Source organism: Phascolarctos cinereus, unplaced genomic scaffold (genome assembly GCF_003287225.1).
Source record: "Phascolarctos cinereus isolate Bilbo 61053 unplaced genomic scaffold, phaCin_HiC Scaffold_2;HRSCAF=192, whole genome shotgun sequence".
Lineage (NCBI taxonomy): Eukaryota > Metazoa > Chordata > Mammalia > Diprotodontia > Phascolarctidae > Phascolarctos > Phascolarctos cinereus.
The window spans coordinates 86,866,981-86,882,894 of NW_027555625.1; the positions used below are offsets into that span (position 1 = coordinate 86,866,981).

The window sequence follows — 15,914 nt, forward strand, 5'->3', positions numbered from 1 at the left end:
GAACTTCTTTTCTGTCTCAGGATTCCCACTGAAATGCAGTGGAAGTTGGTTACAATCTGTTGAGTAACAGCATGTTAGTTATTTCATTTAAAAGCCTGAAGAATATGGGGAAAAGTACCCCAGAACTGATGGTTTGCCTTTCTTTCAGAAAAAGAAAAGGGTTTTACTAGCCCAGGACTAAAATTTTACAGAACATTTTAGAGACTTAGTCATCTCCACAACAATAAAAATTTATGTATAAATATATATGCATGTATATGTATGCATGTATACATATAATATTTAAAACTAATTCTTGGATTAATGAAACAAACTAAACAAAAATTTTTATAATAAACAATCATGTTTTTTAAAATTCATTTCAATTTTAACTATCTTTGTTTCTCGTTAGAAAGGAAAAGAACACTAGATTTCAAGTCTAGAAAATCATTTCCTTTTTCTGGGCCTCAGTTTCCTCATCCGTAAAACTAGTGAAATACTATGAAATCCTAGATTTTGGATGAGAAGGGACCTTAGAGGTCATCTACTTGAACTTTTGCATTTTAAGATGAGGAAACTAATGTCGAGAGAAGTGAGAGGCCTAAAGTAATACAGATAATAAATGGCAGAGCCAGGATTTGACCTTTAGTTGTCTGACTCCCAAAAGTATCACTCTTTCCAGTGTCCCATGAAGTAAAATCACTTTTAAGCTCCCTAGCTCTGAACTGTAAGAGAAGAAAGTCATCTGAGGTAGAGACTCTGGTTGTAACTACAGACTATGACAAATGTCTAGATGAAAATTGAAATATTCATTCAGTTGTCCAGATGTTCCTTAGTGTCTGGATTTTGATGTTGGGTTGTGGGCAAGACAAGCATCTGACTGATTGGCTGACATTTTAATATTTCAGTTGAATATTTAAATGTAAAGGTCACCCATACAGTGTGGTTGTAGAAAGATCAGGACAAGTATTCCTTTCTTCTCCAAAACAAAAAAATATAAACACCAAACATCTATTTGCCACATCCATCACTCCTCAACCAGTATTCAGAGCTTCATTCTCTTGACTGCTACAGGCTTTGTCCACTGTTACTAGGCAAATGTCCCCTCAACCCAATCATTTACTTAGCTTCAGTATAGTGAGGAAATTATTAGAATCAGAAGCCCTGGGTTGGAACCTCATCCCTTAATCATTGACCTTGTGCAAATCACTAAAACCTCTCTTAAAACTTCTTCAGCTGGAAAATGGGGATAGTAATAATGCAGTACCCATCTCACAGGGCCAAAGTGCTATGCACAAAATGCTTGCTGTGGCCCTACAGCACTACATGCATTTATGTATCGTTACCATTAAACAATCTTTCCTCAGCAGCTGGTCTGATAGTGAGACAGGAAGCACTAAGGAGCAAAGAGAGTCAGAGCAAAGGGAGGAGAGGGTTACCAGAGGTCAAACTTTGCTGACTTCACAATTTTATCCAGAACACAGTTGCCACGGGCTAAATATCTGCCTTCTGTAAACTTAGTGAGTAAGCCCCAGATTCCTTCCAAAGATGTTTTTGTTGCCTTGCAAACAGACCCTATACTCAGTCACCATCCCATCTCTACCACAAATTGAACCTACGGTTACAAATGACAAATCGTATCCCTCAAGGACACAAACTCCAAAATTTTTTCACGTACAAAGAGCTTGTATTTTCCAGACAGAATAATACAACGTTCTGAGCCAGAACACAACAGATTACAGGCAAATTAAAAGGCAAGAATAGTTACTAAAATCACATTTCTAAAATCACATTAGAAGAGGTGATATATCATCCTGGTAGAAAGAGAGGAATTAAATTTGAGCCTTAAAACAACATTGTGAGATAGGTAGGTATTACATGAGTGTATTTACCTCCATTTTCCAGGTAAAGTAACTGAGGCTAAGCAATGTTCCAACTATTAAATATCAGAGACAGGATCCAAACCATATTTCTCTGACTCCAAGTTCAAGGCTCTTTCCACTGCACTACCCCCAGCTATATCTATAGCAGGGCTTCTTAACCTGGAGTCTATAAACTTATTTTAATATTTTGATAACTGCATTTCAACATAATTGGTTTCCTTTGTAATCTTATATATTTATTTTTTGCATTTAAAAACATTATTCTGAGAAAAGATCCATCAGATTTTACCAGCCTACCAAAGAGGTCTACAACACACAGAAAGAGTGAAGAATCCCTGATATACAGGAATATATTTGGAATGCAAATCAACCAGCATTTATTAAGCACCTACTATGTGTCAGGCATTGTGCTAAGTGCATAGTTATTGCCGGCTGTTATGCTATCTATAAGAACACTTTGGGGTATCTTGTCAATCTATGATCACAAGCTTAATCTGGGATAGAGTTAATCATTTATCAGGCAGTCCCAGACATTACATTGCAAGGACAAAGACATTTCAAGATTTTGTTTCCTGAAAGAAAACAGATTTCCTGGCCAACCAAAAAACACTTGCCACTTGAACTGCAGCCTGTAATTAATCAGTCCTTTCCATTGTAAAGAATTTTGAGACTAGCCAGGATGAGATAGACCCAACTCCAATCAAAGTTCTGGGAAGCTCAATCTTAGCTCTTGAAAACACTTCAAACTGCCCTAAGTAAAGTTTGACCAGTCGGGCCTTTTGAAGTGGAAGGGAAAGCTCTTAGCTGATAGGCAACAGGACTAAGTGTGACTTTTGGGCACCCTGAGCAAAACTGTACAAAGGCTCTGCTTCCCCAGTCCGGCACCTAATCAATCTGGATGGGATATCGCTGTTCCGGTGGAGCATTTCCAAATGGTAAAGGAACTTCTCAAGTGTAGAAGGTGTTTCATTTCTCATATGGAAGGAATGCTGAATTATCTCTGACCCTATAAATGTATGAACAACAGATAATTCCCATAGTAACCAAAGAACAGGGAAGTTTAGGATCATTCCAAATTATGAAAGCATTTTGTGCTTCTAATACCTGCCCAACTACCTCTACCATCTTTACATTCCAGTAGCCTCCTATTTTATTTTTTTATTTCTTAATTAGCTAGCAATTTCTTTTCTCTCCTTCCCATCTCCATCCCTAATTTAAAAGAAAAAAAGAAAAACAAAGCCATTATGACAAGTATGCATAGTTGAACAAAACAAATCCCCACATTAGCCATGTCCGAAAATGTCCACTCACTCTGCATCTTGAAACCATCACCTCTCTGTCAAGAAGAATGTGGTATAGTTCACCAACTAAAATCATAGTTAGTTATTGCATGGATCACAGTGTCAGTCTTTCAAAGTTGTTTGTCTTTATAAGGTAGTTGTTATTGTATAAATTGTTATCCTGGTTCTGCTGACTTCCCTTTGTATCAGAACATAGAGGTCTTCTCAGGTTTCTTTGAACCCATCCCTTTCATCATTTATAATACAAGAGTATTCCGTTCCATTTATATGTGCCCTCATTTATTCAGCAAATACCAAATTGATAGGCACCCCTTCCTTAATTTCTAGTTCTTTGTCATCACAGAAAGAGCTACTATAAATATTTTGTACATGTGGGTCCTTTTCTTCTTTGATCTCTTTGAGGCATAGGCCTAGTATTGATGTGCTGGCTCACTGTTTAGTGAATTTTAATGAAGACGATCAGCTAATTAAATAATAAAGTCACTTATTTTTATCTGCTAAAGAAGCACAAATACTTTTAGCAATCTCTAAATCTCTGTACTCTGCGACAGGGTCTAGATTACCTATTTGTGTTAAGGGTCTAATATCTTTATACTTTGAAAAATCAGTGTTGATATAAATCATAATCTCTTTTATTTATACATTTATAAATTGCTATAGGAAAAAAGAATTATCACTTTGTATACTGGTGATGACCTTTTACATACTTAAATTAGTTCTAGGAAAATAGTCTTAAGTCTTTCCAGCTTGTTAGGACCAATAATTATGGCATAACATTCAGAAGTGCATATTAACCTTCATTCTGCAATAAGGTATGGGAATATGGCCTTAATATAATGCTTGAAATTTAAATTAATTTAAATTTACAAAGTTTCTTCAGATGCATCTCATCTCCAGTTTTCTGACTACTTCTCCAATCTCTCCAATTTTTCAGAATTATCAGCAGTGGCTCTGAGGTCACACCTATAAATTCTTTTAACATTCTGGAATGTAATTTCTCTGAACCTAGAGAGCCAAACCCATTTTTGAAATATTTTTATTTTTATTTTTTTAATTAACAAGCATTTTTTATTAACAGGTCTCTCCCACTACCTTCCCCTTGAGAAAATTAAATAAACAACTCAATACATAGCTATACAGTTCAGACAAATTCCCACATTAGCTGTGTCTGAACATTTTATGTCTCTGCGGTTTAAGTTCATCACCTCTCTGTCAGGAGGTGAGTGTTGGGTTTCTTCTTAGTTCTTTTGGACTCATCGTTTATCAGTGTGTTGATCGGAGTTCTAAAATCGTTTTAAGTTTTCGTCTATCATGTTGTTAACATTGTAGCAATTGTTCTACTTCTGCTCATTTCACTCTGCATCCTGAAGCTGGACACTAAGTATGTTAAATGTTGTACCTAGACCAGGAAATGGGATTCAAATCAATTAAAACATATTTGGAAGAAAAGTGTATTCAGTTTTGTTAAGTATTATTATCACTATAAGGGGGGAAATGACATTTCATTTTCAAGGTTGGTTTGTTTGGTTTTTTAAGTGTTTATTTTGAACCTGTCATTTCATCACAGTAGGAAAATCTCCATGGGGAAACACCCATTTCTGATGAAAATCAACCTGCCATCTTTTGGTTATATTCTTAGATAGTTCCCTGGAGCACTGAGCAGGTCATATGACTTACCTAAGGGCACACAGCCAATAGGCAGCAGAGGTAGAACTTGAACTCTTGTCTTGCATTGGAACTTGAAGACTCAAACCTGGTTTTATGTATCCATTGTGATAGTCTTGTGACTTGTGAAATATTATGTCAGCTAGGTGGTACAGTGGATAGAACACCAGCCCTGGAGTCAGAAGGACCTGAGTTCAAATCAGACCTTGGGCACTTACTGTGTGACCCTAGACTAGTCACTTAACCCTGATTGCCTCAAAAAGAAAAGAAAAAACCCTAGACATAGACTACAGGAAAAGAAGTCACAGTGGGAAGCTAGGTGATGCAATGGATAAAATTTAGAGATAAGAAGACCTAGGTTTAAATTCTGCTTTAGATAATTACTAGCTATGTGACCCTGGGCAAATCACTTTAATGTCTCCCTGCTTCAGTTTTCTCATCTGTAATAAGAGGGAGGAGAGTTCTTGGAGTCGCCTACCAGGGCCCTTCCAACTTTTATCATCCTTATTTATTGCAATGAGGACAGCTACGTAACTAGCCTACCAGAGTTGGGGGAAGTGTTCCTGTTTCTGCTACTTCTCTTTAGTTTGGAGGAGTTTTTAAAGTTCATCGCAAAATGGAAACCTTTTCCAAATCAATGATTCTAAGCATAAGAATTTCTAAAATCTAAATAACATATCTGATTTGGAATTGGTGGCAGAGTTTTGTGGGTTGGAGGCATCTCCTTGATTTATACAAGAGGTCTGACTCCCAGCGAATGACAAATTGAAATGAATGACAAATGATAACACATTTGTACCTACAACACAGCTCCATAAGCATTATCATTGATTTTGGGTTGTAAATTCAGAGAAAATCAATGGCTAGTCATTGAGATAAAATGAGCTATCTGTAGTCATGTGAATATAAATCAGAATGTTTACAACTGAAATTGAAATCTTTCCAAATAGCAATTCCTAAGAAAGCTGAAATCTAGGGTAGAAATAGAAGGAAGCTTATTTATTCTAACAAAATACTTTCTTTAGTGACAGAGATTAAATTCCTCATGATCTCCTTGGTGATGCCTATTTTATAGATGGGGAAACTGAGGCTGATTTCACTGATATCAGGGACTAGAAATTAAGGGAGGCAGCTAGGTGGAGCAGTGGACAGAGCACCAGCCCTGAAGTCAGAAGGACCTGAGTTCAAATCCAGCCTCCGACCAAACACTTGACACTTCTTAGTGTGTGACCCTGGGCAAGTCACTTAACCCCAATTGCCTTTAAAAAAAAAACAAAAAGAAAGAAAGAAAGAAAAAAGAAAGTAAGGGCACTTGATTTACCAATGCAGGTCAGCACCATTTCTGCCCTTTACAATCTGGGAGAATTAACTAAAAGTATCAAGAGTTGAAGTGACTTGACCAGGGTTGCACAGTCAATATGTGTCAGAGGTGGCACATACTAGGTGCTTAATAAATGGTCACTGACTGACTGACATAATAATCACTGAATAAATTCTGTTTGGTTCATTGATTACTTCCAAAGCCATATCACCCTCAACACTGGGCCTGAGGGTTGTCAATCACATTTTTCATTTATTTATTTGTTTGTTTGTTTGTTTGTTTGTTTATTTATTGTCAATCACATTTTACAGGATGATTGAGAGTGATAAGTCTCACAATATCATGGAATGGACTTCAAAGGCCGTGTACTCCAACCCCCTCATTTTACACATGAGAAGACTGAGGCTCAGAGAGATTAAGAGATTTGTCCATGATAGCTAGTAATAATAGAATTTCTTCAGCCCTTTAAGGTTTGCAAACACTCTACATAAGTTAACTTAATTGGTCCTCATGACAACCCTTTGAGACAGGTGCTATTATTATCATTCTCATTTTACAGATGATGACTAGACTGGACCTTAAGAGAGGTTGTTAAGTGACTTGCCCAGGGTCACACAGCTAATAAATGTCTGAGGCAAGATTCAAACTCAGGTCTTCCTGACACAAAGTCTATCACTCAGAAGCATGAGTCAGGTAGTGAGGTTAGAACCCGTGTTCTGACCCCAGAAGCAATACTCTCATCCCTGTAGTATACTATTTGGGGCTGATGGTCTCAGCTTTCTTCAATGTAGGGGTGTCTGTATTCGACATGGCTGTCAATACTAGTTACTCAGAAACTTCCCGTTCCAATTCTCTTTAGAGAAACCTTGGATGAGAATTGGGGCAGAGTGGAAATGGCAGTGGCCTGAGATATAAGAGATCACTGTTTTAACATTGTATCTATAACTACTAACTACTGTAGACCTTTGAGAGCATAATTTCCTTCTCTAGGCTAAAATTTATTTGACTATAAACCAAAAGAGGTGGATTTTATGATCGCTAAGGTCCTTCTAGCTCCTAAAAAAAAAAAGACTCCTATCAGAAGTACCTATTCCCTTAGAAAACTACCTCCACTACAAAACTGCCCATTAAGCAAGTACTAAAATATTCATCTACATTTCAATTCAATACAATACAGTTCAATACAACAAAAGGCTGAGGCCAGAGACATTTATTAAGTACTTAGGAAGTACCAGGCACTGTGCTAAGCCCTAGGGCTACCAAAAAAAAAAAAAAAAAGGGAAACCAGGTCCCAGCACTCAAGAAGCTGTTGTGCTAATGAGTGAGTCAATCTGCAAGTAACTGGGAACATAGAAGATACTGAGGAATCAGTGAAAGGTAATCCATCACCCAGAAGAGGTACTAGTAATAGGTGGTGAGAGGTGAGACATGAAGGAAGCCAGAGAAACTGAGAGGCAAAGATAGGGGTAGAGAAATGGAATATCATGTTCAAGGGACAGAAAATAGGTCACCAAAGGGAGAGAGAGGAAGGAAGGAAGGAAGGAAGGAAGGAAGGAAGGAAGGAAGGAAGGAAGGAAGGAAGGAAGGAAGGAAGGAAGGAAGGAAGGAAGGAAGGAAGGAAGGAAGGAAGGAATTATTAAGTGACTATTAGGGGCCAGGTACTATAGTAAGTACTTTACAAATATCTCATTTGATTCAACAGCCCTGAGAAGTAGGTGCTATTATGTTCCCCATTTTACAACTAAGGAAAGTGAAGCAGACAGAGGTTAAATGAAACAGCTAGTAAATTTTTGAGACTAGATTTGAACTCAGATCTTCTTGACTTTGGGTCCAGTGCTTTTCTATCTATTTGGAGAAGCATGTACAGGAAGAGTAATGTGAATATCTGGAAAGGTAGGCTGGAGTCAGTATTTTAAGGGATCCAAAAAAACAAGGAGAGAAAGGTTATGTTTTATCCTGCAGCTGACTAAAAGACACTGAGGTTTCTTGAGCAGAGGAATGACGTGGTCCAAACTTTGGGAACAGCAATGTAGCCGCTGTGTGCAAGATGGACTGGAAAGAGGAGAGACAGGGCAGGGAGATCAATCACAAGGCTATTGCCATAATTCTGGGCAGAAATGATAAAGAGACAGATGCATTCAAGAGATATTAAGGAAACAAAACAACTGGATTGACTAGTCTAAAGAATATTAAAGAATTGAGGATTATAGATTCTGTGATGGAATGATTTCTTGTGAACTTACATGACTGGAAAGATGGTGGAGCCCTTCAGAAGAACAGGAAGGTCAGGAGGAAAGAAGCATTTGGGGGAAGGGTAGTGAGCTCTGTTCTGAACCTGCTGGGTTTGAATGCTTGTGGTAGAGCTGTCTAGGGGCCAGTGGGTGAGGTTCTAAAGAACAGGCATGCCCACATCACCCTTCTACTCAATAAACTCTAGTGTTTTCCAGTTATGCCCAGAATCAACTACAAACCTTCTATTTAGTATTTAAAGCATTTTATAACTTGGATCCTTCCTACCTTTTCAGTCTTCTTACACTTTACCCCCCTCTATGAACTTTATGATCCATTAACAATGGCCTTCTTGTTGTCTTCCCATATAGAATTCCATCTCCCATCTCTTTTCCACACCCAGAATTTCTCATGTCTACATCTTAGTTTCCAGTCTTCAAGATTCAGTTCAAATCCCACCTTCTGCAGGAGGTCCTTCCTGGCCTCTCCTGCTGCTTGTGCCTTCTCTCTAAGATTAACTTCCATTTATACTGTATATGTCTTGCATGTGCCCCTATAGGTACATGTTGCCTCCCCTTTCAGACCTTGAGCTTCTCATATTTTTGCCTTTCTTTGTAACCCCAAAACTCAGCATAATGCCTGACACACGCTGATGTGAAACTAGTGTTCAGTATAGAGAGAAGGATCAGACATTAGATTCAGTTCCTATGTTCATAATTAGAATTTTGACTGTCAGCAGAAGGGAGGCCAGCCACAGGTTAGTTAAAGTTCCTACAGTCCCTGAGGCCTGGGAAATTCATCAGTTTCCAGTCAGATCAGATTATCAAGGTCAACAGGAGACAGCTAGGCTTGGCACCAAAAAGACTAAGTCTGCTTATATAGTCATCTAATCTCCTAACAACTGCTTATAATAAAAAAGGCCTAAGTCCAGGGACCTTGAAGTTTTCTATATTCCTACTAAACACACACAAAGGAAATTCTTTCCACGCACAAAGAATCCTCTCATGTAGGGTTTTACCACATTTTAGGAACAAAATAAATGAGAGAGAGAGAGAGAGAGAAAGAGAGAGAGAGAGAGAGAGAGAGAGAGAGAGAGAGAGAGAGAGAGAGAGAGACTCATATAGTATTATTACTGAACCTAGAATAAATTGCATGAAGCACAGTGAAAGATTACCCTCTATATTATCTTATTTTTATTACTATCAAGAACATGAATCTACCATGTCTCTGAGAATGAGCATAATGGACATTTGTCTCTATCAGAGGTTCTTAAGCTTTTTTTTTTTTACCATGGAGCCCTTACGGTAAAATTTGGTAAAGACCATGGACCCTTTCTCAAGACAGTGTTTGCAAATATATAAGCTATATTACATAGAAGTACAAAGGAAACCAAACATGTATTTTAATATAATTACATTGAAATACAGATATCAAAATATTCAACAAAAAAAATAAAGTCACATTCCCCAGAACATGTTTCCCTTTCTCTTGACTCCCTCTGCACATGCTGAGGCTGCAAGGGAGTGGCACTTGAACCAGCAAACATTTATTATACAGCTGTTTGGTGCCAAGCACTGTACAGAGACAAAAATGAAGCACAGTTACCCACATTTTGTCTCCCCTTTAGAATGTGAACTCATGGAGAACAGAGACTGTCTCACTTTTCTATTTGTATCCCCAGGACTTACTGCAGTTCTTTGCACATTTCAAGTACTTATCGTTTATTCCTTCACTAATTACCCTCAAGGGATTTACATTCTAGGCGGGAATGCAACATGTGAAAGGACAGGTAAGATATGTGGTCATTTGAAGAAGAGATCACTAACTCCTAAGGAATCAAGGAAGAGCTTACCCAAGAAAGCAGGCACCTAAGGTAAGACTGGAAGCAGCCAGGCTTCTACCTAAAGAGTGTTGTCATACAGACATCAGACCCTGGAAACGGCTGAATACACTCTGTCCCAAAATTCACCAGTTTGGTCTTTTTTTTTAAAATTTTTTGAGATTTGCAGGAAGAAACTTGTGTACCATAGGGGGTAGACAGGAGGCAGGCAGGTTTGAGCAGATATGTCTAATCCTTGGTTGTTGGCTTCTTGAACCTACCCTACTCCCCCATGCCATTTTCTTCCAGAACTTTTTGCATCCTACTTTCATCAGCAACTGATTACATAGAACTTTGTATTAATGATCTTCCTTCCTTCTTGTTCTTTTTAATCTATCTGCTTTTATTATATGGGAATACATCATGGATTGTTAAGTTTAGAACTAAAAAGGACCTCAGAAATCATCTGGGGCAACGCACCTATGTTACAGAGAAGGGAATAGGCCCAGAGAGATTATGGGACTTGCGTAAGATCCTAAGTATGTAGAAAAGCCCAAATTTGAACCCAGACCCTTTGACTCCAGAGTTCCTTGATATTTCTTTGTATATAAATCTGAGGCATACAGACAGGAATATGCCAAAGGCAGGCTCACACTGTTAGATTTTCAGTGTGAGCATTTGTGTTTCAGATATTGAAAAATGCTATAAATCAGGGCTCGATTTATTGCTTTGTTGATTGCCTAGATTTAAGAAAGTAATGCAGAAACTGTCAATAATGCAGATTTAACTGCAAAGCATGTGGTGTGTACTTTTGGGGGGGGGACAGGGGAGAGGGGATGAAGGGGAGCCAGTCGTTAAACGTTTACCAGCACATCCTTGGATACAAGGTAATTACAAGAAACATTTGTTTGTTTATTTTTTGTATTTCATTTTTTGGCTAGGCAATAGGGTTAAGTGACTTGCCCAGGGTCACACAGCTAGTAAGTGTCAAGTTTCTGATTTGGACTCAGGTCCTCCTGACTCCAAGGACAGAGCTCTATCCACTGCGCCACCTAGCTACCCCTACAAGAAACATTTGGGTCAGTTGCATCAGAGTTTATAATCTGGTTAGGGAGAAAGAGTATCCAATAACATGAAAAATAACAATTCAAAGGAGGATATAATAAGGAAGGATATGATGCCAAATGAGTCGCATATACAAGGGCAAGCAGAGATTTAAAGAGGAAAAGATCACTTCCAGTTTAGTCAAGGAAGACCTCAGGGGAGAAGACATAAAAAGAAAGTAATGGATACAAAAGATATGGTAGAAGGAAAATAAACAGACAGTGCTAGTGAAAGGTCTATTATATGCTTTGGGAGATAAGGAGGAAAACATCAAAGCAATTTCCAACCTGAGTGCTTTAAGAAAATGATGCTACCTTGTAAAGAAATAAGGAGTCCCAGAGAAGAGATAAGAAAATGCATCTCCCTTCCTTCTTTGAAAAGGTGCAGGATAATAAGTATGTAATATTGTATATTCCATCAGACACTGTTGATGGATTGGCTAGTTTTGCTGAGATGCCTTCTTCTTCCTTTTTTCTCCTTTATAAGAGATGGCTAATTAGATAGAGGAGGGAGAGGAATATTTTCTGAAAGGAAGGTGACATAAAAACAAAGATGTAAGTAAAAGTATAAAAAAGAAGGAAGTGAGGATAGAGAGCTAATTTTGAAATGAAGATATTGGGTTCAGTTTTAGACATGCTGAGTTTGAGGTGGCAAGATCTTCAGCTAAAGAAATAGTCCTGGGATTCAAAAGGGAGGTCAGAACTACAGGTGTCCATTTCCATAGAAAAGCAGCTGAAGTCATCTATGAGTGAATGAGATCTTCAAATACAAGGGTATATATAGAGAAAAGCAATGGGTCAAGAACTAACCCTTCAGAACAGTGATAGTCAAAGGGAAGAAAGAGGAAGAACTGAATAAAAGTGACAGAAAAGAAGAAAGGCTGAAGAACCAAGATAATGTAACGAGATTTAAAAAAAAGAAACTCAAGTTGGGGAGAATTACAAGATGGAGATAGGGTAGCAAACACAACTAAGATCAAAGAGAAAGAGGACAGAGAGAAGACAGTTTGGATCTGGCAATTAGGTTAAGTTGATCTTTTAGGGGAGATTTGCATTAACATGATAAGGGTGGAATCCGGACTGCCAGTGGTTTAGGAGTGAGGGAATAGTAATGTGGAAAGGCATAAACACCTCTTTCAGGAAGTTCAGCAATGAAAATAAATGGAATAGCCTTAAAAAGAAAAGGGGTTTGAGGTTTAGATTTTTTGTTGTTGTTGTTTTTTTTACCAAATAGGAAAGACTTGTGCACATTTTAATCTATCAAACATACATTAAGTATGTGCCTAATTGTTCAAGGCACTATATTAACTTGCAAGAAGAATAGGAGTCTAGGAAGGGACAGAAATGAAGAGGACAAGACCAGAGAGGGAAAAATTGAAAATGCTTGAGAAAAGACAAAAGCTTCCCATTGGGTGGGTGGGGAATAGCAAGAAACTTCTCTGGAACTTTAGAACTAGTGGGAAGAAAGCACCCAGGTGTATATAGGGAGCTAGGAGCTATTTATAGGTAGCTATAGGTATCACGACTAGCAAAGCCAATTAAAGACCACACTCACAGTGGCTAGGGATTTGTCTCCTACCTCTGAACCTCAAGGTTAGTCAGCAGGCAGCTACTATCCTCAACCACTAATATTAATGATTACAAATTATAGTATCCCTTCTCTGTTTCATTTCCTATTTATTGGCTCGTCCTTTAGCATCTCTTATCATTAGAGTAGGTTAGTTTTCCTTCCCTGCTTCGTAATTCCTAGGTTTCTCCTGGGACCTTTGACAAGTGGCCCTTTCTAGACCTGTTTTTCCCTATGTAAAATATGGGAGTCAGGCTAGATGGCCTCTAAGGTTCTAAGATCCCTACCAGCTCTAGATCTGATCCTAAAATCCCTCATTTGGCTCATAGACGGCAAAGATGTTATGTGCATATTTGCTCACCAGGTGGCAATAGACTCCAAGATGGACCCACAGTCCGTGATGCTGCCAGGTGACATCAGCTAACTCCACAGCATGGAGTCTGAAAGCCGGATGTTGAAGCCAAATTCCTGGGGAGCTCTCTTTGGGCCACAGGCTTGGATCACTCAAGCTGTGGACTGCCTCCAGGTCCAGAGACTTCGATCATGTGAAGGAGTGTCCAGGGAAATGAAAAAGCTAGCAGCCAAGAGCTTCTACTCTCCACTCTCCTCCCAGAGCCGAGAAATTAAAACCCAGGGCCACAGCAGACTGACCAGGCCCCTCCTCATGCCTGAGAACCAGAGGAAGTGTCCAGAAAAAAAAAAAAACACAGGAGAAACAAAGGCTTTTCAGTCCGAAGGAATCATCATCAGTCCATCTCTCTCCTCTATTTCAGTTCCTAGAAAAGGAATAAGCCTTTGCAACAACCATTATTCTTCATGCAATTCAGGAACCAGGAACCAGGGAGCCTGGCTCTCCCAAAATCAGAGGGAAATTCGGACACACACACCACACACACACACACACACACACACACACACACACACCCCCTGAAGATGGTGAATACTCAGTTTCTCCTTTACCCTTGCTTTCTGCCACTTGCTTCATCATCTACCAGATGAGATGTCAGTCTCCAAAGATCCTATCTGGGTGTTCATTTCCTTCCCCAAAATTATTCTGTATCTTAACACCTTGTTTTAGTGGAAAGAAGCCTTTATTTGTAATCAACGAATGTAGGTATGAATGCTGACTCTGCCCATATGACCTTGGGTAAGGCAAAGACTCTTTGAGTCTCAGTTTCCCCATCTGTAACATGATGGGTTAGCCTAGAATTAGGTGTTCTTAACCTGGGGTCTGTGGATAAATTTCAGGGAGTCTGAACTTGCACAGGGAAACAATTAAATCTTTATTTCAATATAATTTCATAATCCTATGTATCTTATTTTGTGCATTTAAAAACATTGTTTTGAGAAGGGGTCCATGGGTTTCACCAGGTTGCCAAAAGGGCACATGAGACAAAAAAAAAAGTTAAGAATCCCCATTGTAGATGACCTTTAAGGTTATTTCCAGTTCAAAATCCCTGGGATGTAATGATGTATTCCTCACCCAACCCCATTAAAAATCTTAGTTGATAACCAGCAAGTTCCCAGTCCAGGGTAAGAAATGGTGGTGAGATGAAAGGTATATAAAACAGGAGAATGAGGTCTTTGTGTATGTGAGACAATAACAAGAGAAAAAAAGAATATATAAATGTGGAGAGAATGGTAAGCATGTAAAATGGTGAAGAATGAGCATTTTTTAAAAAATTTTTAACATTTTTATTCAAAGTTTTGAGTTCCAAATTCTGTCCCTCCCTTCCTCCCCTTCCCCCTCCCTGAGATGGTAAACAGATATAGGTTATACATGTGTAATTATGTGAAACATTTCCATATTAGTCATTTTGTACAAGAAGATTCTAATAAAAGAAAAAAATGAAAGAAACTGAAAAACAGTACGTTTCAGTTTATATTCAATCAATCAATGCTTCATCATTATTCCTCTGGGATTGTCTTGGATTATTGCATTGATGAGAATAGCCAAGTCATTCACAGTTCTTCATCATACAATATTATTATTATTACTGTGTACAATGTTCTCCTGGTTCTGTTCACTTCACATCAGTTCATTAAGTCCAACTTTTTCTGAAATCATCCTGCTTGTCATTTATTATAGCATAATACTCCAAGAATGGGCATGTTAAATGGCGAGTGAAAGTGAATAATATCAGAAAATATGGAGAAATGAAGGATTCAAGATGACTGGGAGAATATAGAGGGAACTTCTGTGGTTTATTGACCTAATAAAATCAATAACAATTGTATTTATAGGTACAGTTTACAGGTACCTGCTCCCTCCATAGAGGGCAGGCTTGGACTGGTAGGATAAGAAAGGGTCAGTCTCTGCCCTCCTACACACATATTCCTCATTTTACAGATGGGAAAACTGAGGCCCAAGGGGACGAGGAGTCCCTGGAATTCAGGGATTCACAGTGAGTTGGGCCCCTTGGCCCCAGAGCCAAAAGAAGGGGAGGAGCTCCTCACAGAAATCCTCTGAGAAAGTAAAGATGAGAGCTCCTGTCTCAGCATCTGAAAAGGTTAGGCTTCCCCCCTCATAATCCAGAGAGACTTCCAGCCTCTTAGGGGGCCTACTTAGAGTCAGTGGAGTCTCTGGGGTTGTGAGCGCTTCATAACACCCCTTCAGCATCTGGATAGCCCAGATCCCTCCTGAGGGGACAAAATGGATCTCCCCCTTCCTTCTCCCAGAGGCCCTGGAGACCCCAACAGCCCAGCCTTCCATGGAGCCTGCTCCTACACACACCTCCCAGCAATGCTTCCCCGAGCTGAAAGCTTCGTGGCCCAGCACACAGAAATGGGAGTCGAATCTCTCAGCACTGTAGGGTAACTTCTGTGGGGTTTCCCTGAAGTACACGGTCCTCTGATCCAGGGAGATAAACAGATGAGGGTTGGCTGTGTCTGGGTTAAGAGTCAGCAGCACTACTTGAAAGTAAGGAGAGAGGGAAAAGGATGAGGAAAGAGGATGTGGGAGAGAGAGAGAGAGGTAGGGAGATCACTGGCAAAAGAGGGAGGAGGTGGGCAAGGGGAGAAGGGGAGGAGGAATTAGGAAGAGTGGG

The 15,914-nt window shown here is 39.1% G+C and overlaps 1 protein-coding gene and 1 long non-coding RNA gene across 4 annotated transcripts in view; both read right to left on the reverse strand.

The window, feature by feature from the left end:
* Nucleotides 1–4,183: 4,183 nt before the first annotated feature.
* On the reverse strand, nt 4,184–13,748 carry LOC144455788 (uncharacterized). Its single transcript, XR_013484555.1, has 2 exons — nt 13,229–13,748; nt 4,184–4,562 (listed from the first exon to the last, which is right to left on the reverse strand). It is a non-coding gene; the product is annotated as an uncharacterized LOC144455788 (long non-coding RNA).
* A 790-nt stretch (nt 13,749–14,538) lies between these two features.
* The window catches only part of LOC110218539 (E3 ubiquitin-protein ligase TRIM7-like), a 14,366-nt gene continuing 12,990 nt past the window's right edge, over nt 14,539–15,914 (reverse strand). For 2 of the 3 annotated variants that reach the window (XM_021001290.2, XM_078149490.1), the window contains one exon: nt 14,539–15,780. In XM_021001290.2, the coding sequence (XP_020856949.1) occupies nt 15,260–15,780 (521 nt within the window). In that variant the 3' untranslated portion in view covers nt 14,539–15,259. The remainder of the gene's footprint in view (nt 15,781–15,914) is intronic. The other variant, XM_021001291.2, reaches the window with a different exon arrangement.